Genomic DNA, 23,567 nt, shown 5'->3' with positions numbered 1-23,567 from the left:
TTGGATAAATATAACCATATCGAGAGTAATCATTTGTGAATGTTATGAATGAATCATAACCATCCACACTTTTCACAGGAAATGGTCCACAAATATCGGTGCGAATTATTTCTAGTGTTGCGGTGCTTCGATTTGCACCCTTTTTAATTTTTGCTTTACAAATTTTCCTTTAATGCAATCTATGCACTGTTCTATGTCTGAGAATTCTAATAGAGGAAGAATTTCAGTTTTAACAAGTCTTTTTATTCCCCCTCGAAATATTGCTTAAGCGACAGTTCCATAATTTCAATGATTCATCAGTTTGTTTTCTTTTCTTTTGTTCTTTTTCCGACGCGGATACTTGCTCATTCACATTACACACAGCCAACATTTTTTCACGCAGGGATAATAAGTAAAGCTCATCATGAAGTAAAGCAACACCCACATAAGTATTATTACACCATATGGCACACTTGCCATGTCCAAAATAACACTCATAACTGTCTTTGTCCAAACGTGAAACACTAATCAAGTTTATGTGTAATGAAGGAACAAATAAAACATCTTTAAGTAGAATATTTAAACCATCAGCTAACTCCAAAGAGATGTCACCAACAGCTTCAACTTCTGCTTGAACTCCATTCGCAACTTCAATGCATCTTTCGCTTCTTTGCGTAGTCCGCGTCGAATGGAATCCCTGTAAAGAATTTGCAACATGAACAGTTGCACCTGAGTTAATCCACCAAGTAGATTTCGAAAACCGTGGATACAAGGATTCATTTACAAAGGAAACTATGTTGTTACCATTCTTTGCCATTATAGACTTTAGGCAATCAGGACAATTTTTCTTGTAGTGCCCAGTCTTCTTGCAGTGAAGACACTGATCTTTGTCCACTTGGATTGGATTGTTCTGATGTTGCATTGGAGCTTTTCCATATGGCTCGAAAGGGGAGCCATTGTTGCTTTGAGTGAAGTTTCTTTTCTTGTTGTCCTTCACATAGTTCAGAGAACCTCCATTTTGTGCTTTGAGTCTGTCCTCCTCTTGCACACACATGGCTATGGTATTTTCTATGTCTCATTTTTAGGAGACATGTTGTAGTTGACAACAAAGGTGTCAAACTGTTGTGGCAATGAAGCCATGACCAGGTGGACAAGAAGTGCAGGCTTAAGATCCAAGTCATCATCCATGGGCTTCAGCTTTGCAACCATGTTGCACATCCCGAGGATATGCTCTCTACTGCCATGTCCACCTCCTGTGTACTTTTCTGTCATCAGTTGCTTCAGCAACTAGGTGGCATATATCTTTGAAGATCCAGTGAACTAGCTCTTTATCTTTTCAAGATACTCCCCTACGGAAGCACACTCTGCAATTGAGCCCACAATGGCATTCTCAATTGTGTTCTTTATAAATGCCATGCACTTTTTATCGGCTGTCAGCCACTTTTGGTTCTCTAAAGTGTATGCCATCTCCACTGGAGCATGGTCTCTTTTCTTTTTCTCCCATGCATCATCATTATCCTTGTAATCTCTGAAATGATCTATTGGCTTTGTGGGCTTTGGGGTCTCCAAAACCCAGTCCACCTCAGCACATACGAAGGCGAAATCTACCTTCTTCCTCCACTCAGTGTAGTTGTCTCCTCTGAGGGTTGGAACATCCTTGATGCAGCTCATCAAGTAGCACCCTCCTGAACACCACAGATAAGTGAGAACAGTACAACAATTGCATGTTATAATCCAACGTTGGTCCAAATTAAGGCATGCAACTATTAGTGCAATTAAAACTATATCATCATTGGGCAGAAAATAGAAATAAATGCACATAGTATTGCAACAAAACATGATCATGTCATTAATAACGTTGGTCATAAAATGACATAATACTAATTTTTTCAACAATCACTTTTAATCATGCTTTTAAAATTTAATAATCACTTTTGCATTTATTCAATTTAAAATGCATCTTTTAACTATTTGCAGCGGATACTTTGAATTTAAACTATTAACTTTGAACTTTTCAGAGCCATAACTCTCAACTTTAATTTCCCAAACAAATATTTCATTGGTCCTATTTGTCCAGGAAAAAAAAGACAAAATATGGACAAAAAACAGCTCAAAAATGTCAAAAATGCCTCTAGAAATTAATAAAACAGATTTTTTTTGAAAAATACCGTGCAGGGCCTAAAAACGCTGCGCGGCCCACAGCCCACGCGAGCGAAACTTATTTACACGATGCACATCGCGCTTCCTTGTGGCCTGCTGGCCGTGGCCCACGGCCCGCCAGCGGCCTGCGCCGCACACGAGGAGCAACTGCTCTCCGTAGACCTCTCTGGCGGCGAGCGACCGACGACGGCGCCACTCTGCAGCAGTTCTCTCCCGCCTCCTCTCCACCAAAAATACCGGTCGGCGGCGAGCGAAGACGATTCCTTTCCCTCCTGCCGTTCTCTCCACCTCCTCTCCACCAAAAAAACTAACGGAGACGAGGACATGAAGCGGCGAAGACCCGACGCCCCTCTGGCCCCATTGCCGGCGTGCGCGAGCACCCTGAGGGTGAACGTGCCGCCGTCAACTGGCTCAGTGGCGGCGCTGCTTTGCCAGCGACGAGCAGCAGCAGCCGCAACAACGACAACCGCAGCAACGCCTGGTAAGAATTTTACCCCGTAGGGTTAGCGTTCTTCCTCCGACGCCTCGGCTTGCCGATGCGCGTCGGATGGAGAGGAACAGATGCGGCCTGGTGGCGGCGCTGCTTTGCCGGCGAGCCCGAGGGCCCCGGCCGGTTTCACTTTCTTTTTCTTTGCCCTTTTCCCCTTCTCGATTTCGATCTAGGGTTAGGGTTTTGGGGATGAACTAGGGTTTCCTTTTCTGTTTTCTCTTTGATTTCTTTTCCCGAGCGCAAGATCTACAAACTCTAGCGGCTCTGATACCTATGTTGAACCACTAGATCGACTAGGTGTAGGATCTGTGCCACAAGAGAGAGTGAGACCGAGGGTATTACCTTCTCCCTTCAAGGAGGAACCCGCCGAAGTCGACATGGTTGGATCGACGGATGCGTGTGGGTGAGCAAGTGGTGGCGGCGACGGAACTTCCCGTCAGCACAGCGCTAACCCTAATCGGTGGGTGTGTCAGTGGGGCGTGCCGTGCGGCCTCGTGGTGAACCTCGTACTGCGTACCGCGGGCCTCCACCTATCTTTATAGCACATGCGACACGGGCCCACCAACAGTAAAGGGCATCCGGTGGGCCGTTGGGCACCACGCGGAGAGATTAACCTAACAACTAGTAGACTTTTTACTCAATCCCTAAAAAAAAAAAAGACTTTTACTCTGCTTCTTCTTCCTGGAAGCTTCTCGTCGTGAGCGCACGGGAGGGAGGGAGGCGCGTCGTCGTCTCCTCGGTCCAGTCGCCGGTAAGTCTCCCCGATCCGCTCACCGGATTCCTCTCCCTCGGCGCCATTCATAGCTCGGCAGTCGACGCGATTCGTAGTACAGGCCAGATCGCCGATTCGGATCGAGCCAGGCGATCTGTCGCCGTGGGTGGTGGAGGGTAGATTCGTCGGCGCGCGTTCACGGTTTATGGCCCTTCCTTCCCTTGGGGGCGATATAGCGCTGTCGGTTTCGTCGGATTTTGGCCGGGGGAGTTTCTGGCTGTCCCAGGCGTGCTGCCGGCACCAGCTTGTTTTAGCAGTAGTAGAGCTTCGTTGAACCGTTGAGGTGTCTGTTCTGTCTAAGTTTCAGCTTCAGATCCCGTCGGTGGCGCGCGCGCTCTCTCTCTGACTGATGTTGCCGAAAGAGAGGTTGGTGATTTTTTGTTTGTCTGTTTGTACCATGTAGTAGATTTTTGCGTTATTATTCCTCCTCTTAATTAATGACTATCATTTCAGTTTTCCTTGTATAGCACTGCTTGCCAATTGGTGCTGTAAATTTGTAAATTTACACACTTAACCGAGAACCGACTCGTTGGTTTTGTGTAGTAGATTTATTTACTAGGGATTTCGTTTGACCCTGTTTGAGCGCATAAACTCTGTATCTTCCATGCACACGCATCGTTAGTATTCATGGTGAACTAAAACCCTGAATATCTCTACTGCTAGTGTACGTTTGGCCGGTTGTTGCTTTTGTTTCCAGCTTACCTACTCTTTGTTACTTGTGGTTGCAACAATTTTCAACCATTGCAGCTCATTGTGGTTCCAATACAGCGCCCAGCATGGTGGCCAACGCTGGGGAGTCCACGAGCGGCAACAGCGTGGTGGGCGATGGTGGGGGCAGCTTCGAGTGCAACATATGCTTCGAGCTGCCGCATGAGCCCATCGTGACGCTCTGCGGGCACCTCTTCTGCAGGCCATGCCTCTACAAGTGGCTGCACATCCACTCGCACTCCCCCTAGTGCCCTGTGTGTAAGGCCATCGTCGAGGAGGACAAGCTCGTCCCGCTCTACAGCCGTGGCAAGGACTGCGTCGACCATTTGGAAGGAAAGACATTTGACAAGCAATGTGCTACTATTTAGCTAGTAGTGGTATACTTGGGATGCATGTCGAAAAACCCTAGCGATGCAGGCTCCTGCTCTGAACACCTCTGAGACAATAAAAAGCAACGTTATTAACAATAAAAAGCAACGAACTGGCTGAAGCAAGAAAGTAGACAGAACAGAGTGGCATTATATGCAGTCCTAAGGTGATGGAAATGTTATTTCTATGCAATGTTATTCAATTAGTTGTTCAACCTGGCGATACTTGGTTGACCACTTTATGCTACAAACCCCAGCTGAAAATATGCGTCAGAAGCACGAAGTACCCAAGGAAGCATATACAGAATAATATTAAATAAAAGCCTAGTCGGTACTCGGTGGTCTTCTTGTGGAGTTGAACATCATGATAGGTTACTAGCTGCTTTTGTCTTGGATCAGAACTCGAGATCAAGCAACAAATCCATCAAACCGAGCAACAGAACTACGCATGGCGTGCTCGCTCGGCATGTCAGTTACAGCTTGCAACGTCAACGCCGGCGACCCGAAAGAACAAAACTGCTAGCGCCGATACATTGGGGGATCTCCGGACGAATGCAACGAAATAGCAAATCTACCAAGTTGCTAGAGAGATGAAACGGTTGCCGGATTGAAACGCACCAGGAGTCGTCAGCGGTGGTGGTGGACGGCGGCCGCTCGCCGTCGCTCGCTGGGAGGAAGCAGACGAGACTCGCTGCGGCGTCGGCGCAGTCTTCCGTTGTTAGGGCTGGCTCCCTCCCACTCCTCTCGCTGCCGAGTGGTGGGTGGGCCGGAAGGATGGGGCATAGGCCTTTTGGATGGGCTTTCGGCTTCCTGATTTTCCTTTAGGCTGTTCTCCAGCAGGAAACTGAAGAGGAGGTCACTGTTCTTCATCAGGCTGCAATCAGAGGTGCCACAAACACACCAGAACATTTTTTTTTGGAATTGTTACGTATTTCTTGTCTTTTAGGGGCCAAGGATCAGATGACCCTGCCATGGACCATAGTTCCATTATTAATTGCCTAGAATGTGATATGTCCTAAGAAATTTTCTTTTAATTAGGATTTCTCGACATGCATCCCAAGTATACCACTACTAGCTAAATCATAGCACATTGCTTGTCAAATGCCTTTCCTTCCAAATGGTCGACGTGGTCCTTGTCGAGAAATCTAATTAAAGGAAAATTTCTTAGGATAGATCCACATTCTAGGCAATTAATAATGGAACTATGGTCCATGGCAGGGTCATGTGATCCTTGTCCCCAAAAGACAAGAAATACGTAACAATTCCAAAAAAAAAAATTCAGGTGTGTTTGTGGCACCTCTGATTGCAGCCTGATGAAGAACACCTCCTCTTCAGTTTCCTGCTGGAGAACAGCCGAAAGGAAAATCTGGAAGTTGAAGGCCCATCCAAAAGGCCTACGCCCCACCCTTCCGGCCCACCCACCACTCGGCAGCGAGAGGAGTGGGAGGGAGCCAGCCCTAACAACGGAAGACTGCGCCGACGCCGCAGCGAGTCTCGTCTGCTTCCTCCCAGCGAGCGACGGCGAGCGGCTGCCGTCCACCACCACCGCTGACGACTCCGAGTGCGTTTCAATCTGGCAACCGTTTCATCTCTCTAGCAACTTGGTAGATTTGCTATTTCGTTGCATTCGTTCGGAGATCCCCAATGTATCGGCGCTAGCAGTTTTGTTCTTTCGGGTTGCCGGCGTTGACGTTGCAAGCTGTAACTGACATGCCGAGCGAGCACGCCATGCGTAGTTCTGTTGCTCGGTTTGATGGATTTGTTGCTTGATCTCGAGTTCTGATCCAAGACGAAAGCAGCTAGTAACCTATCATGATGTTCAACCCCACAAGAAGACCACCGAGTACCGACTAGGCTTTTATTTAATATTATTCTGTATGCTTCCTTGGGTACTTCGTGTTTCTGACGCATATTTTCAGCTGTATACTGGGGTTTGTAGCATAAAGTGGCCAACCAAATATCGCCAGGTTGAACAACTGATTGAATAACATTGCATAGAAATAACATTTCCATCACCTTAGGACTGCATATAATGCCACTCTGTTCTGTCTACTTTTTGCTTCAGCCAGTTCGTTGCTTTTTATTGTTTCAATTGCTGAAATTCAAGCAGACACGGTAATTTTCTCATTTTGTTAGTCCAGGATCCAGATGCTACTGGCAGAGGTGTTCAGAGCAGGAGCCTGCATCACTAGGGTTTCTCGACATACATCCCAAGTATACCACTACTGGCTAAATCATAGCACATTGCTTGTCAAATGCCTTTCCTTCCAAATGGGATGCAGAAATTTGATCGGGAGGTTGTGTAGATCGTTACTCGATTGCCTGTTGCGTGGACACTTATCTTTATATTGTGATGGCCCATGACCTTCATTTCCTTTTCTTAGTAGTGGTATAGAAAACACAATATATCTTGTTGCTATCATGGCGCTTCTATTGTTTTCCAAGAAATAGTGAGCCTTTTGTGTTTTTATTTGTGTAGTGTTCTGTGCCGTATAGTTTCCTACAGTTGACTAAACTGTGAGCTTACAAGTTACATCTTGCTTCTTCAGATTCAGGCTGCGAGATTTTTCAGCATTACTTCTGCACCCATTTCTCGCTTTGCAAAACGTCAGTCTCTGTACATCAGCAGCCTAAGAAGATCTTACAGCTTCAATCAACCTCGGCTCATAGCCATGGCAGCCACTCTTGCCACTCTTGCCAATGGTGATTCACAGAACAGCCTTCAGAGGAACTACCAGGTTGTTGTTGCCGCTACGCGTGACATGGGCATTGGGAAGGATGGAGTCTTGCCTTGGAGGCTTCCTGGCGACCTTAAGTTCTTCAAGGAGCTTACGCTGACTACGTCTGACCCTGCAAAGAAGAACGCGGTCATAATGGGACGGAAAACCTGGGAGAGCATACCCCTTAAAGCAAGGCCTTTACCTGGTCGTCTGAACGTCATATTGACCCGGTCTGGTAGTTTTGATTTTGCAACTGCTGAGAATGTTGTTATCTGTGGAAGCATGAACTCTGCCTTGGAACTTCTAGCGTCCACTCCGTATTGCTTGTCGATTGAGAAGGTTTTCGTGATAGGGGGTGGGCATATACTGAGGTGAGTTATCGCCTTCTCCAGGAACTTATTCTACCTGCGCTATGTTATATATATTCAACTGAATTGCGGTACTGTTGTTGACCCTGTCTGCAAAATCGTTGTGCAGGGATTCACTTAATGGACCTGCATGTGAGGCCATCCATCTAACTGACATTCAGTCAAACATTGAGTGCGACACCTTCATTCCTCCAGTTGACTTCTCGGTGTTCCAACCATGGTGTTCATCTTTGCCAGTGGTTGAGAGCAACATTAGGCATTCTTTTGTGACCTTTGTTCGTGTGAGAACATCAGTTTCAGAATCTCATGACTCAAATGGCAAGGAATCAACCGAGCAAGATACCAAGAGTAGCAAGTTTGAAATCGAGAACTTCTCTTTTCTCCCTAAGATGATATTTGAGCGCCATGAAGAGTATTACTACCTCAACCTTGTTGATGATATTATAAGGTGTGGTGCTCAGAAAGGTGACAGGACTGGAACAGGAACATTGTCTAAATTTGGTTGTCAGGTATTTCTCTATTTTTCCTTAATATTTACTTTGATGAAAATACATAATGAACTTTGTCTTCCTTTTTCCTATTAGATGCGGTTTAACCTAAGGAAGAGCTTCCCCTTGCTGACAACAAAGGTATGCATCTATTTGCACTGGACTACACCCAGGTGTAATTACTACTTAACAACACTGGGTCATTACTAGAATTGCCTCCTTTTATACTAAAGAAATAAAAATAACAATAAAGAAACAAGGGAAAACAGCGATTTGAAAATTGCATCTGTTTCCCCAGTTTTCGTATCTTCCTAGTGTATCAAACCTAGTGTCAATGCATGCCACCTAGGTTGCTGCCGCTTTCTCTATTTTGCGATGTTTACTTGTATATCCTATCAATTATGATGCTGCTGTACTTTCAATCTTACTATAATTGCACAGCATTTTCGTGATTAAGTGGAAACTTATCGTACTTTCAATCTTAATATGATGCCGCGGTACTTTCAGTCTTACTAAGTTACTATAATTGCAGAGAATTTACACAGCGCTTGTACTTCATGGTTAAGTGGAAACTTATTGCATTATCTGATTTCTATAGTTATTGTCTAGTAATAATAGCTATATCTCTCACTCAGGAAAACTAAGCTGTGTGTGATGTATGTATTATGTTGCCGCTTCTGACCCTTCACGTTAGGAAGATGCTTATCCTTTCATTATTTCAGTAGTGATGATGGTGAATGCTGATATGTGGGCACTGATGCATATCAGTGTTAACGTCCTTAAACTGTGCTGACCTGCCTTGAACTGTGAATTGAGAGCTTTGGTATTCCTCTTTTGCTTTAATGAATAATATAATAGCATCTCCTCTTTACCAGAGGGTGTTTTGGCGTGGTGTTCTTGAAGAACTGCTGTGGTTCATCAGTGGCTCGACAAGTGCAAAGGTACTTCCTTCTTAAATGTTTTATTGGATCAGTTTCTATCATGTCTCATTTTGTATCTATACTCAATACTTTGGTCACTTATCATGTTTATGCCCCAGGTTGTATCCACAGACTAGAATGCACCATAAAAGACTAGCGCTTCATCTTGTTGCACCATGTATCTAACTGTCCATGACTAACAATTCCCATGGCTTTACATTATTTGCAAGAAAAGAATTATCGTGTCTATCAACTTTATAAAACCTGTACACCTGAAAGATTGGGTGCATGATCTTTTGCCTTGAATGACTTTTTACGAGTCTTTGTTTCATTAGTTGCTTTCCATGGCTAGTTGGGAACTTCCCCTTTTCAAATTGTTGCATTGAGATGTTAGGGAGTACCTTTACATTGTTGATTTTTTTTTTATTGTGAAGTCTCATATGGTGTCTGCAAGTCTTGGAGAGGATTTGCTCAGTTAAGCTCTCAAGAAAACCACATTAACTTTACTTGCCCATTCACACAAATAGCGCAAGGCTTCCAAGCTTTTGGAAAGCTCAGACAAATATTACGTGATCCCCGGATATGCATGTAGTTGTTCTTAGAGACCTCTAATTTTTTTTTTTTAATTTTCTCCCTGCTTTCTAACTGAAGTAAAAGGTTTCTTTGTGTTGCTTGTTTGTGAATGTGTTATATGCTAGTTAATAAGTTGGGTGTGTGCTTTGTTAACAAATTTTATGAAACATATCTGCGAGTCTAGTTTCTGTATCCATTGAGATCCTTGGGTGTAGTGATGGTCGAGTGTCCCTCCTATCTTAATCGAGACAAGTCCTATCCCTCGTATCCTGAAAGAAAGTTAATGCTACCAGTTTCGTTAGGTGTATTTGTTAACATTACCAGCACTTAAGGCAGAAACATATGTTATTAGTTTTTAATTTCTTCACATGAAATTACTGTGCTTCAGACTTCTGATTTTGGTACGATAATGTATTATTTTCTATTCGTAGGTTCTGCAGGAAAAGGGTATTCATATATGGGATGGCAATGCGTCAAGAGAATATCTTGACAGGTATATCTCTTGGATATAAGTGACTAAAAAACAATGGACACTATTATTTCTGAGATCTGATCTACCTGGCAATATTTTGTAGTGTCGGCTTAGCAAATAGGGAGGAAGGTGATTTAGGCCCCGTTTATGGATTTCAATGGCGACACTTTGGTGCTGAGTAAGTTCGCATTGCTCCCTCTCCCTCTCATCCTCCCTTTGTACTTCTATCCCTCTTTTCTAAGCAATGACGATATATACAGATACACCGACATGCATGCTGACTATACTGGAAAAGGTTTTGATCAGCTAATCGATGTGATTGACAAGATCAAGAATAATCCTGACGATCGGCGAATCATCATGTCTGCATGGAATCCTTCAGATCTAAAAAGGATGGCCCTTCCTCCCTGCCACATGTTTGCACAAGTTAGTGTATTTTAATAATGCTTTGGTAAAATCTGAGTCCACTGTATTTGCTACGACCACTAAGAACTTTTTACTTATTAAAGTTTGTTCATTATGATGGTAAGCCTAGCGAGTTATTCTTCCCTCTAAATGTATCCTTTTCACAAGTAAATTTTAATGCTGTTGATATGCTTCACATGTGAATAGGTTCTGATTCTTGCATGCAACCAATAGATCCTCTAGAGTCTAGATGCTCTTCTGCCTTTTAAATATATTTACAATGATAGACATATTTCGTGTGGTAATTTTAGAGACAACAATCATGCTGCTTGCTTATTGTAAATTATGTCTTGCAGTTTTATGTTGAGAATGGGGAGCTATCATGCCAGATGTATCAACGCTCTGCAGACATGGGACTTGGTGTTCCTTTCAACATTGCATCATATTCTCTTCTGACATGCATGATTGCTCAAGTCTGTGGTATGTTCTTAATTCTTATCTCCCTGATTACAGGACTCTGGTTAACTGCAACATGTCCAACTTAATGTTCAGTTAAAAATGTTGTTTGCCGTTAATAACTTAGTAAGTGGCTGTGCATGTCACTGCGAATTTCGATTGATTTTAGGAGTAAGTGCCAGGGAAACATTTTGAGGACTTCTGAAACTCAAATGCCTTTTTTTACAGCAGTTATTCATGAATCAGTGTTAGACTGTTCTCTGTAAGAGTTGCTTTTGTTTTCCCCACCTATTTCTTGCATTTAGAAGGGCAGTAGTAGTTGGGGAAGAGTCATCCTGCGAACTGTACCCTGTCGTGTAATGTTGAAGATGCTTAACATCCTTGTCCTATCCTGTTATTCATGTATCATCTGTCTATATTTGTGTGCAGGTCTCTCCCCTGGAGATTTCATCCATGTCATAGGGGACGCCCATGTGTACAGAACGCATGTTCGAGCTCTAGAGGAGCAGATCCAGAAGCTGCCCAAACCGTTCCCAGTAAGCAGATTTGAGCAAATCTATTTCATTCAAACCCACAAGATTTGCAGACAAAAAAAAAAAAGCAACTCTTGTGATGCCGTTTACCTTTTGTGTGGCTTTTGGTTCTCATACATAGTAATTTTTTATGGTCCCCGCGTTCAGATTCTGAAGATAAACCCTTTGAAGAAGGACATTGATTCTTTCGTGGCGTCGGACTTCAAGCTGGATGGCTACGACCCGCACAAGAAGATAGAGATGGAGATGGCGATATAGTGGTAGCAGTTGTAGTGGTAAGAAGACATGTATGGCGTTCTCCGGCAATTGTACTCGATTTAGGTCGCGTATCCAGAGTCTACAGAACTGTCTCCCCTTTTTGTTTGGAGCTCAGTGATGACTCGAGAATGTGAGTGAGAGCTGTTTGAGCAGTGCGACGTGTTGGGTTTGTGCTCGGCGATGATGGATATAGCTATTAAACTCGAATATTTAAAGAGATTCATCTGTCTGGTAACGAACGAGCTGTAGCTGAAATGTCTGTCCATGTGTCTGGTGCGTGATGTACCTTTTGAACCATATGTCCTCACTTTAAAATAGGATTTTTTTTACAATCTAGATTGATATTCTAGTACCACATTTCAATGAAAACACGAATGGCATGTCGATACTTGAAATAAACAAGTAGTAGTAGATATAATAAATGATGTTGTAAAGCATGAATAAATTCTAAAACACGAAGATACCTTTTTAGAAAGCGCGGTGCTATTAGACTGCTCATAGTGGGAGTAACTTAGAGCATCCCCACTCGTTTGGGCTCCCCACGCCCAAATCCGGCGAAATTTAGCGCCGGATGGATGTAGTTTTTGGCCTGGGGAGGCCCATTTTTCCAGCCGCGAGCCCATGGACGCGCACCCACCGCGTGCATAGCGACGGCGCAGTCACCGGGAAGGGCAATCGTCGGAGTTCCCTCGATGCATTGAACCGTCGCGAAGTGGACTGGAGAGCCGAAACGACTCGTCGGGAACGGTCGAAGTGGCCTCGATGCGAGAACCGCCGTAATGGAGCACGAACTCCGCGGAAGAGCAACCGGCGCTCTCTTTCGTCGAGAGACCTACATATACGGTTTTCGACGGGCGACGCCATTCATCTGTTCTCTCGTCACCATCCTCCGTCAACCATGAGCGATATCTCTTGGCCATCGGACACCGACAGCGAGGGGAAGCCGCCTGGATGGCGCCATTGGTGGGATCCAGCTGCATCGTCCAGCAGCGACGATTCCCCCGCCGGCCAGCGAGGACGAGTGGGACGACGAGGAGGAGGACGAAGAGGCCGTGGAGCAGGCCGAGGAGCAGGCCGAGGAAGAGGCCGAGGAAGAGGAGGAGGAGCAGGAGCAGGAGGAGGAGCAGGAGGAGGAGGACGAAGAGGCTGATGAGGACGACGACGAGGACTCAACTTCCTCCGACGAGGAGGTGACGAGCCGGAAGCGTCGCCGCGACGACGATGAGGCGGGGCCTTCTAAGAAGAAGAAGAAGTAGTTTAGTTTTAAAGTTTTTATATGTAATTTTTATGTTTATTCGAATTATATTCGAAATATATATATAATCTATCTATGTTGCACCACTTGAGAGTTCAAAACTTTCGTTCGACGAGGGTATTGCCGTAGATCGGGAAGACGAGGGTTTTGCCGTAGATCGGGAAGACGAGGGTTTTGCCGTAGATCGGAGGCCATTGTCGCCGACAAGTTGGGGCCACGCGCGCTTTCATTTCGTCCGGAGTCCCCGAGCGCTCCCCGGGGGGCCGGGGATGGCGTGGGATCGCCGGATGGATTTAGGCCCAAATCCGGACGAAAACGAGGAACCGGGGGCGCGATTGGGCCGAATTACGCCGTCCGGATGGAAAAAACGCTCGCCGGGGGCCTCGTCGGGGGGACGAGTGGAGATGCTCTTAGCTAGTAACATCACACAACCCAAAACATTTTGGTGACATGGCATGACAATAAATGAAGAAAGAGAGTGGGGTGGTAACTAGCTATGTTACCATAACATCACACACCCCAAGACAAGTTGAGTCTACACCATATTAAATGACACAATGCATGATACCACATATAAGTTACTACCCACTATGGAGGTAATAACTTAGATTAGTAACATATGTCATATTACTAGTCTAAGTTACTCCCCATTATGACTAGCCTTAGGGTACTACGGCCCTTCTGTATCTAGGCTAGCAACGGTGGTGTTTCATTCATGATTGCAGGTGAGGTGTTTGTGACGGTTTCTTTTTGCCCGGTTTCTGCTAATAAAATGGACAATTCCTTTAAAAAATTCACCTTGTTCAAAAAAAAAAAAAACTTGTTCAAAAAAATAAAATAAAAAAATTCACCGCGAAACCCAACAACCGTGGGATCGATTTCCATTATATAGGATAATGGACAATTCCTAATTAATGAGATGAGATTAAGTTATCGCCTCGTTTGAAAACTTTGCACCGTGGCTGCACTAGATCGAGCTAGTAGCGTAGCGAGTGGTAGGTGGTGAGCTGACTGACTGCTAACAAGGTCTAAACGTGACAGATGGAGGCTCGGCGTCCACTCGTGTGCGTGCCTGCGCCGGAGACCATGTTCCGTTTACGCGGTCGTACCCAAGACTTTGGCTGCTGATGGAATTCACAAAATATAAGACTTTCTTTGCCGTGGCGACCCAACCAAACAGGAGAGCACACACCACAAGTGAAGTACGGAACGGAACGGAAGTAGCCAAACGAAACCAAAAGCCAAATTGGACCGGGAAATGGGGAGGCAGTGAAGTGAGATACCCATGCGAGCTTTGAGAATCAATTGTTCCTTTTCATTTGCATGTCATCATTTCCTGTCAACCGTTTAATAGTATCCCTGATATTACTTCTTTAGGTGCCCATTTTGGACCAGAGCCTACAGCCGACAGATTTGTTGTTATTTCAATGTTTTTTTTTTTTTTTTTTTTTTTGACAGGGGAAGGGGCCTCGAAGGACCCCGAAACTGCATTCATTGCATCGTCGGTGGGTTACAACTTATAGAAAGGATCACAGAAGAAAACAAAAGTACAACCAGATCCCTGAAATTTGCACTAAAGACCCTAGAATAAAAAAAGAAAACGCGATCCACTCCAGGTCTTCTCCCAGCTCCATCACCACCGAGATTTTCACAGATCTTGCAAACACGATCAACCACAGCACCACCGGGGACATGGCCACTTGGAGCGCTGCAGCGGGAGCACACCGTGTTGAAGACGAAGGGCCTCCATATCAGCATCAAAGCCAGGAGGTTGAGCAAGACCTTGCATCTGCCAAGAGAGTACTGCTTATTCTCATCTGACTCCGGCGACCAAGGCGAGAGCAGCCGCCATTCGGCTAGAAAGTTCGACGACAGAAACTGAAGTGCCGCCGAGAAGAAGCTCTCAAGAAACGCGTGGAGTGGCCGCCTGACCTGCCCAAGATCACAGCAGCGGAAATCTGCTGTGTGTGAACTCCACTTTGCAGTCGAACTTCCCCACCATCGCTGTGCTCCAGAGCAGTAAACGCAAGACCACATCCTCCCCTCGCCGCCAAGGCCGGCCGGAGGAAGCCTACCCGCGCCAAAGCTCCACATCACAACATGGCAAAACAAATCCACCAGATTTGATGGATCTTCGAGCTTATTTGAGATAGCGCCTTCTCCAAATCTACTGCAATCCGCCTCCATCCACCATGGACAGTAGCAGAGCAGCAGAAGGAACCTTCTCCAGTCGCTGCTCGGAGGCGATGGAGAACGACGCAGCAACGGCATATCGCTAGAGTAGAAGGGAGAGACGGCCTTATTGCTGGAGATGTCTCGCTCCAGATCCCTCGTAAGCAACCGCTCCAGCCACGAGAGCGGGCCGACGAAGAAGACGGAGCAAAGAACGCACCCGATCCGGCCGAAGAGATCCGGTGACCGACTCCAAGATGCCATTAAGGACAAAGCACAAACCCTAAAACAACTAGAAACTACTCTGGCTCTGCTCCATGTCCAGCTCCGGCCGGCTAATCCGGCGGAGAGGGCATCGGAGAGGCCCAACACAGAGAGGAAGACTCGGGAGCTACTGTTCAGCACTGAGAGAGGGGAAGGGGGAAAAGAAGGGGGACCTTTCAATGTCACTCCCTGCCTGACATTGGTTAATGCTACTCTGCATAATTTAGTCCAGTACATATAGGTTACATTCCCATTTTGATGATACATTTTTCAACCTCTGCAGTCTGGACCAGATGAAAGATACATTCCTGGGAACACAATTGCAGTGCAAGCTGACATGCCATACAGTGGCCTGTCATCGTTTGGAACTGCATTTTTATGAGTGTTCTCAAATGCCTCATCCAGTATATGTTCTCTTCCACTGAGTATTTATTCACGATTTTTTGCATTTTAGAGAAAATAATTAATAATCAGCTTCATTTTGTCTCTCCAGTTACTGGATCACATTACCTTCGTGGACACCCCTGGAGTTTTATCAGGGAAGAAGCAGCGAACTCAGCGCAGCTACGATTTCACCGGAGTTACATCATGGTTCGCAGCCAAGTGTGACCTGATCCTTCTCCTATTTAATCCCCATAAGCTCGACATCAGCGACGAGTTCAAGCCTGCAATCGGGTCGCTTCGTGGGCACGACGACAAGATACGGATAGTCCTCAACAAAGCGGTTAAGCGGACCAAGTTGACGCGCAGCAGGTGAATGCGCCTGCCTATTGCCTTGCCTCCCTCAATATTTGAGCATATTCCTTTATTCCTGAAAACATCGGAGTTGAAGTTTTCATATCCCAAGTGGCAGCAAATAGAATAACTAAGCTGATCGAAGGCAACAGATACCTAAAAGCGAAAGCAAATAATGTACATATTTATACCCCTTGAAGGTGTCATATCTTAGTGACACTGAATATCTAATTAAGATATTTCAAAGCAGCTGATGCCTGAGGTGAGATCAGATTTATACATATGTTTATTTATGAAGGTTTTCGCATGGCAAGCGGCAGCAGAACATATGGTATCTATCCACGTAGATTGTGAGCAAATTGACAACTTCTGTTTTTGTTTTGTTGAATATATTTGCAGCTGATGAGAGTCTACGGAGCGCTGCTATGGTCGCTGGGCAAAGTCCTGAACACGCCAGAGGTCATGCGTGTGTACATAGGTACAGCGTCAACTCACTAATCGATCTGATGTAGTAGTGTTATTTAATTATGCAGCATCGTCAATGATGATGATTACACTAAACTATTTTTGTTTGTAGATCGTTCAGCGACAAGCTGATCCGGGAGACGGCGGCCGGGCCGCTGGGCATGGAGCTGTTTGAGAGAGAGAGGAGGACTGGCTCTCCGACCTGAACGACACCCCGAAGAAGGCTTGCGACCGCCGGGTAAGCAGGCCGATCAGTCAGCATGAACAGGCATTATTTTCGCGAATGTTCAGAGAAGTCTCGGTACTCCAGTTAAAACCAAGAAATTTTGCAACAATTTTGTTGGCAGATCAACGAGATTGTGAAGCGTGCTCGTTCGGCGAAGGTGCACGCGCACATCATCAGCCACCTGAAGAAGGAGATGCCGGCGCTGATGGGGAAGGCCAAGGCGCAGCAGAAGCTGCTGGAGACCCTTGACGAGCAATTCGCCAAGGTTCAGAAGGAGATGCACCTCCCCGCCGGTGACATCCCGAGCGTGGATGAGCGCCTACAACTTCGACCGGTTCGAGCGGCTGCGGCCCAAGATGGTGCAGGGTGTGGACGACATGCTCGCCTACGACATCCCAGACCTCCTCTAAAAAAAAGACATCCCAGACCTCCTCAAGCAGTTCAGGAACCCATACCAGTGACTGGGAGACAGACGTACGATATCCATATCAGGGAAGCGCTGCATATGCCAAAGCGTTCGGCAACCGCATCATGTCGTCCTTGTGGAAAATTTCCGTGAAATCCATGCCATTTGACTGCTAAATCGACAGGTTTGGGGCGGACGAGCTCGAAATTTGTTCTCGGACCTAGATTCCCATAGGGCGCGGGGAGGGCCTTTTTTACATGGGTTTTTTTTTGAGATTTACCTTTTTTACATGGATGGAGAAACAAAACACCTCGTTTGGTTTGTGGGCTCGCTCGAGTTACTGCATCGCATGATTTTTAAAGCAGTGTTTTGCCTACATCTAGAGCAGGCCCGGGCGGACAGGTGTGCCACCAGTGCAGCCCGCACAGGGCCCTGGATTTTCGGGGGCCCCAAATTCGGCCCATTTACAATACAACAGATGGTTTTAAGCTGATAAAAATTATATGGTCACAGTAATATTCGATCTCTACACCGCCACCAAGTGAAATAGGGTGGAGACGTTGAGCTAACCAACTATGCGATCGTGTTTTTGTGATGATGTACCTATCATTTAGATACCTTAGTTATCTCCAACAGATTAACCAACTTTCACCTTGATTTTTTTTTTTGGAATGTTAGACCCATTTTTCTATCTCGGCACAGGGCCCCAAATTTTGCCGGCCCGGCCCTGATCTAGAGGAACGTCCGAATCGGCGGTTTCTCGAGGGTTAGCCCATTCTTTTTCCTCGTCTGTCTGCTTGATCGATGCAACTTGTGCACGTGGACTGTTTATATCTCACTCTCCCTTACACTACTTCAAACACCCTCTTTTCAAATAACCACAACCATACTCCGAATCAAAATAAGTTGTACATGAAAAAGATATGTCAATGATACGAATCAATTCCCACAATCGGTTTCAAGTTTTGTCAGTGGTAAATTATCAATTCCGTGTATGAAGTTTTAAGCGAATTTCATCAAATTCGTTGCACACGCTCAACCGTTTGAAATTTCCTTTGAGCAGTAGGTTCACCTCAGCATTCCGCATAATTTTCATTTTGACAGATTTTTGTTTTGGTGTGTACATACGCAGAAAGATAAATGACGCGCTAGTATACTGTAATCTGTACGTAGGTGTGAGTAAGGTTTGGAGTACTTTTGCTCAACTTCTCGCTTGGCGTTTTCATGGAGGGCGACATGCTGATGATATGTGACAAGTGAGAGTTGATAATCTATGGTGGTGGCGGCATGGTGGTGTTCGTCTTCGTGGTCGACGGCGTGGTGATGCTTATGACCGGCGTGACCGACGGTGTTTTGGTGGTATTCAGCTTCGTGGCCGGCGACATGATGATGCTTCTGACGGGCGTGAACAGCGCTTTCATGGTGGTGTTCGTCTTCATGTTCGCTGACGTGGTGATGCATATGACCGGCGTGACCGGCGGTGTCATGGTGGTGTTTGGCGACATCGTCGGCAACATGGTAATGCTTGTGACGTGCGTGAACGACGGTGTCATGGTGGTGTTCGTCTTCGTGTTCGGCGACGTGGTGATGCCTGCGGCGGGCGTGACTGGCAATGTCATGGTGGTGATGGTTATGATATGTGATAGGCATTAATCCATGGCGGTAACCGTGTAGGTGTAGCCAGTGGCGGTGACGTTCTTGTTGTGCTACACCAAAAGCTTCGGCCTATCATATTCAGCCTAGTATTGCGCACACCGCCTTGGCCACCGTTGGCGAGAGTGGCATGGTGGTCATTCTGCGCACCGGCGTGGTGCCAGGCTTTGTAACAGCGGCGTGAGGCTCTGTGATAGGTGAGGTGAGAGGTTATGTCACCATGTGGATAAGTGGTGAGGCTAAAGCTTGGCTCGTATTAAACCAAACAGATTGAGTCATACGTTCCTGCTGGGCCAAAATCTTCTACTCAGACTGCCAAATGAGAGGCGTTTTCTGGCCCATGGTCGGTTCGCAACGCGCGGTCACTCCCGTCTCACTGGTGCAGTCACGCAGGAAATCGGCCCAGCCTACCAAACGGGCCATAACCTCTTTCCCTGTCTCCTCCGGTGGCCATGGGGTGCCCCAGACCTAACCGGTATTGGCACCCTCCCTAACTCCCCCTCCCCCGAATGCCATTGGCATGCATCGTCGTGCAAAGCTTGAGCGGGCAGCGGTGGCGGGGTTCTCTTCGACGAGGCGTTTGGGCCAAGGCGTGTGGTGCACCCTGGCGACAGAGCAACTCTCCTGATTTGGTTTTTGGGCCCTACAATGTTGGCCTAGGTCTGTTTTGTTCGACGTCAAGGGCTTGAAAGAGGTTGGGTTCGATGCGTAAAATGGAGGTCTCTAGGAGCAGATCTGAGTGTTTGGAGCCGACGGTGGCGGTGCTTTGGGCACCATCTATACTTTCTAAAGATATCAGATGAGGTGTTACTTCGTTCTACTTCCTCCGGGGAAAACCCCAGATCAGTGGATCAAATGATGGCGGTGTTCCTCTGTCGTTCCCCATCGGGGCATCATTGTTGGAGGTGTGCATCGGCTACAGGGAACAGAGGGCATATTTGGTGGTAGGTGCAAGGTTTCCTCTGTTGTCTAGCGCGGCAACGACGTGGTGTGGTTGCGGGAAGATCCTAACAGTTGGCTCTTGTTCAAACTACGAAGTCGGAGTTGCAGCCTCGGCGGAGAGTGGTGGAATGAAGATCTTTGTCGACGTGGGTCAGGCGCATCTCCTCTTCAGAGCTCACCATCGAAATCGGAGCTGCCTGCATGCGCGGATTGTCGGTTGTTTGGCATGGTCCGACGTGGGCTTTGCAACACCGCTAGCTATGGCGATGACTTCCTAGCAGGTCTTTTCTTTCATGAAGTCGGAGCCTCCGGCTCGTGGAGGGAGTGACGGCGGTAACACCTAGGCAACCTTAACGATGATTTGTCGACTTTGAGGTGGTCTGTGCGGGACGTGTTTGGGTAACCAGGTTGGCCGGCGTGTGCCCTCGCGACGGTTGGATAAAACGTGAGGTTTTTTGTGACGGTTTTTCGCTAATAAACTCGACGAGCTCTAATGAGACGAGGTCTAAGGGCGCGTTTGGTAGCCTGCATATGACTTTTTTGCATGGGCTGGGTCATGGAATGGGCCGTTTGGATGCCTGCAGGCCGTCACATTCTTGCACGAACCGGGTTTTAAAGCACCCCCGAGACAAGCCCTGGAGGAACGTCCGGAATGGCAGTTTCTCCGGGGCCAGGCCCGTTGCGGCCAGAAGGTTGTACGCGTGGAGAAGGGAGGCGGAAACGCCGCGTCCCTTCGAGAACACGCGCCATAATTAGGCTCACCGCTCCCTCTCCTTCCTCTCACTCGCGACCTCCCCCCACACTGTCATAAATCGCCCAGCGGTTCCCCTCCCGCCAACCAATCCGCCGCATCGCCGCACGGAGGAGCACCGGTACCGGAGGAGGAGATGTCGGCGAGTGATAACCCACAAGTATAGGGGATCGCGATAGTCTTCGAGGGTAGTATAACCCAAATTTATTGATTCGACACAAGGGGAGGTAAAGAATACTTATAAGCCTTAACAACTGAGTTGTCAATTCAAATTGCACACTGAAAAGCACTAGTAACAGGGGTGATGTGAAAGTAGCAGTAATATGAGAGCAATAGTAACAGTAACACAGCAGCAGTAATAGCAGTATGAGAGCGATGGCACCAGAAGATAGTTGATACTACTTCCAATGACATGTAGAACAAGTATATGATGATGAGAGATGGACCGGGGTTCCCAGCGATCTACACTAGTGGTAACTCTCCAATAAGTGGCAAGTGTTGGGTGAACAAATTACAGTTGGGCAATTGATAGGAATCAAAGCATTAAGATAGAACATCAAGATTATTAATCATGTAGGCATGTTTTCCAATATAGTCGTACGTGCTCGCAATGAGAAACTTGCACAACATCTTTTGTCCTACCAGCCGGTGGCAGCCGGGCCTCAAGGGAAACTACTGGATATTAAGGTACTCCTTTTAATAGAGTACCGGAGCAAAGCATTAACACTCCGTGAAAACATGTGTCCCTCACATCACCGCCATCCCCTCTGGTTGTCCCGATTCTTGTCACTTCGGGGCCTTTGGTTCCGGACAGTGACATGTGCATACAACTTGTAGATACAATCTAAGCAATACATATAGAGCTCAAATCTAAGATCATGCCACTCGGGCCCTAGTGACAAGCATTAAGAATAACAAGATTGCAGCAACAATAACTTCACAAACTTTATAGATAGACTAATCATAATGTATCATCCATCGGATCCCAACAAACACAACACCGATTACATCAGATGAATCTCAATCATGTAAGGCAGCTCATGAGACCATTGTATTGAAGTACATGGGGGAGAGTATACCGACATAGCTACTGCTAGAACCCGTAGTCCATGGGGGAACTACTCACGGAGCATGGCGGAGGCGGTGGCGTTGATGGAGATGGCTTCCGGGGGCACTTCTCCGTTCCGGCAGGGTGCCGGAACAGAGTTCTGTCCCCCGAATTGGAGTTTCGCGACGGTGGCGGCGCCCCTGGAGTCTTTCTGGAGTTTCGTCAATTGGTACTGCGTTTTTAGGTCGAAAGGGATTTTATAGGCGAAGAGGCGGCGCAGGGGGGCACCTGGGGGCGCCACACCCTAGGCCGGCGCGGCCAGGGTCTGGCCCACGCCGCCTTGTGGTGTGGTGGCCCCCTGGCCCCTCTCCGACTCTTCTTCGGTGTTCTGGAGCCTTCCGGGAAAAATAGGAGGTTTGGCGTTGATTTCGTCCAATTCCGAGAATATTGCCCGAACAGCCTTTCTGGAACCATAAACAGCAGAAAACAGGAACTGGCACTGTGGCATCTCGTTAATAGGTTAGTTCCGGAAAATGCATGAAATCATCATAAAGTGCAAGCAAAACATGTAAGTATTGTCATAAAACAAGCATGGAACGACAGAAATTATGGATACGTCGGGGACGTATCAGCATCCCCAAGCTTAGTTCCTGCTCGTCCCGAGCAGGTAAACGATAAAAAGAATAATTTCTGTAGTGACATGCTACTTACATAACCTTGATCATACTATTACAAAGCATATGAAATGAATGAAGTGACTCAAGGCAATGATCTATAGTTGCTAACAAATAGATAACATATAGCAAAACTTTTCATGGAAAGTACTTTCAAGACAAGCATCAAAAGGTTTGCACAAGAGTGAACTCATAAAGCAATAAATTCAAAGTAAAAGCATCGAAGCAACACAAAGGAAGATACAAGTTTCAGCGGTTGCTTTCAACTTTCAACATGCATATCTCATGGATAATTGTCAACATAAAGTAATATGATGAATGCAAACATGCAAGTATGTAAGAATCAATGCACAGTTGACACAAGTGTTTGCTTCTAAGATAGAAAGAAATGGGTAAACTGACTCAACATAAAAGTAAAAGAAAGGCCCTTCGCAGAGGGAAGCATTAATTGCTATATTTGTGCTAGAGCTTTGGTTTTGAAAACATAGAGAGAGCATAAAAGTAAAATTTTGAGAGGTGTTTGTTGTTGTCAACGAATGGTAGTGTGCACTCTAACCCCCTTGCCAGACAAACCTTCAAAGAGCGGCTCCCATTTTATTTTTATTTTTGGGTGGCACTCCTTCCAACCTTTCTTTCACAAACCATGGCTAACCGAATCCTCGGGTGCCTGCCAACAATCTCATACCATGAAGGAGTGCCTTTTTATTTTAGTTTTATTATGATGACACTCCTCCCAACCTTTGCTTACACAAGCCATGGCTAACCGAATCCTTCGGGTGCCGTCCAACAATCACATACCATGGAGGAGTGTCTATTTAGTTTGATTAATTTGGGACTGGGAATCCCATTGCCAGCTCTTTTTGCAAAATTATTGGATAAGCGGATGAAGCCACTAGTCCATTGGTGAAAGTTGCCCAACAAGATTGAAAGATAAACACCACATACTTCCTCATGAGCTATAAAATATTAACACAAATCAGAGGTGATAAATTTTGAATTGTTGAAAGGTAGCACTCAAGCAATTTACTTTGGAATGGCAGAAAATACCACATAGTAGGTAGGTATGGTGGACACAAATGGCATAGTGGTTGGCTCAAGGATTTTGGATGCATGAGAAGTAATCCCTCTCGATACAAGGCTTAGGCTAGCAAGGTTGTTTGAAGCAAACACAAGTATGAACCGGTACAGCAAAACTTACATAAGAACATATCGCAAGCATTATAATACTCTACACTGTCTTCCTTGTTGCTCAAACACTTTACCAGAAAATATCTAGACCTTAAGAGAGATCAATTATGCAAACCAA

General features: G+C 46.2%; 2 protein-coding genes and 1 pseudogene across 5 annotated transcripts; 2 read left to right on the top strand and 1 right to left on the bottom strand.

The window, feature by feature from the left end:
- Nucleotides 1–1,047: 1,047 nt before the first annotated feature.
- Nucleotides 1,048–1,650, bottom strand: LOC127329758 (uncharacterized). Its single transcript, XM_051356213.1, has 2 exons — nucleotides 1,360–1,650; nucleotides 1,048–1,266 (listed from the first exon to the last, which is right to left on the bottom strand). Exons 1-2 carry the CDS (start codon nucleotides 1,648–1,650, stop codon nucleotides 1,048–1,050), a joined length of 510 nt encoding a protein of 169 aa, XP_051212173.1.
- Nucleotides 1,651–3,225: 1,575 nt separating this feature from the next.
- LOC127337252 (bifunctional dihydrofolate reductase-thymidylate synthase) lies at nucleotides 3,226–11,925 on the top strand. 4 transcript variants are annotated; one of them, XM_051364216.2, is made up of 12 exons: nucleotides 3,252–3,380; nucleotides 6,619–6,691; nucleotides 7,027–7,568; nucleotides 7,675–8,074; nucleotides 8,150–8,194; nucleotides 8,929–8,994; nucleotides 9,978–10,039; nucleotides 10,122–10,196; nucleotides 10,279–10,444; nucleotides 10,780–10,903; nucleotides 11,309–11,415; nucleotides 11,560–11,925. In XM_051364216.2, the coding sequence occupies exons 2-12, from the start codon at nucleotides 6,626–6,628 to the stop codon at nucleotides 11,668–11,670; spliced, it is 1,764 nt and encodes a 587-aa protein (XP_051220176.1). In that variant the 5' UTR covers nucleotides 3,252–3,380; nucleotides 6,619–6,625; the 3' UTR covers nucleotides 11,671–11,925. The 4 variants fall into 4 exon arrangements, with proteins under 4 accessions (XP_051220178.1, XP_051220176.1, XP_051220179.1 ...); XM_051364218.2 differs by lacking the exon at nucleotides 6,619–6,691 and having other exon boundaries at nucleotides 3,226–3,380; XM_051364219.1 differs by lacking the exons at nucleotides 3,252–3,380; nucleotides 6,619–6,691 and adding an exon at nucleotides 3,400–3,767.
- A 1,590-nt stretch (nucleotides 11,926–13,515) lies between these two features.
- Nucleotides 13,516–17,248, top strand: LOC127329757 (EH domain-containing protein 1-like; annotated as a pseudogene).
- The last annotated feature ends 6,319 nt before the right edge of the window (nucleotides 17,249–23,567 follow it).

This window comes from Lolium perenne, chromosome 2 (genome assembly GCF_019359855.2).
Source record: "Lolium perenne isolate Kyuss_39 chromosome 2, Kyuss_2.0, whole genome shotgun sequence".
Taxonomy (NCBI): Eukaryota; Viridiplantae; Streptophyta; class Magnoliopsida; order Poales; family Poaceae; genus Lolium; species Lolium perenne.
Note: the sequence above shows the minus strand (reverse complement) of the source record. Positions and strands in the feature narration are given on the sequence as shown.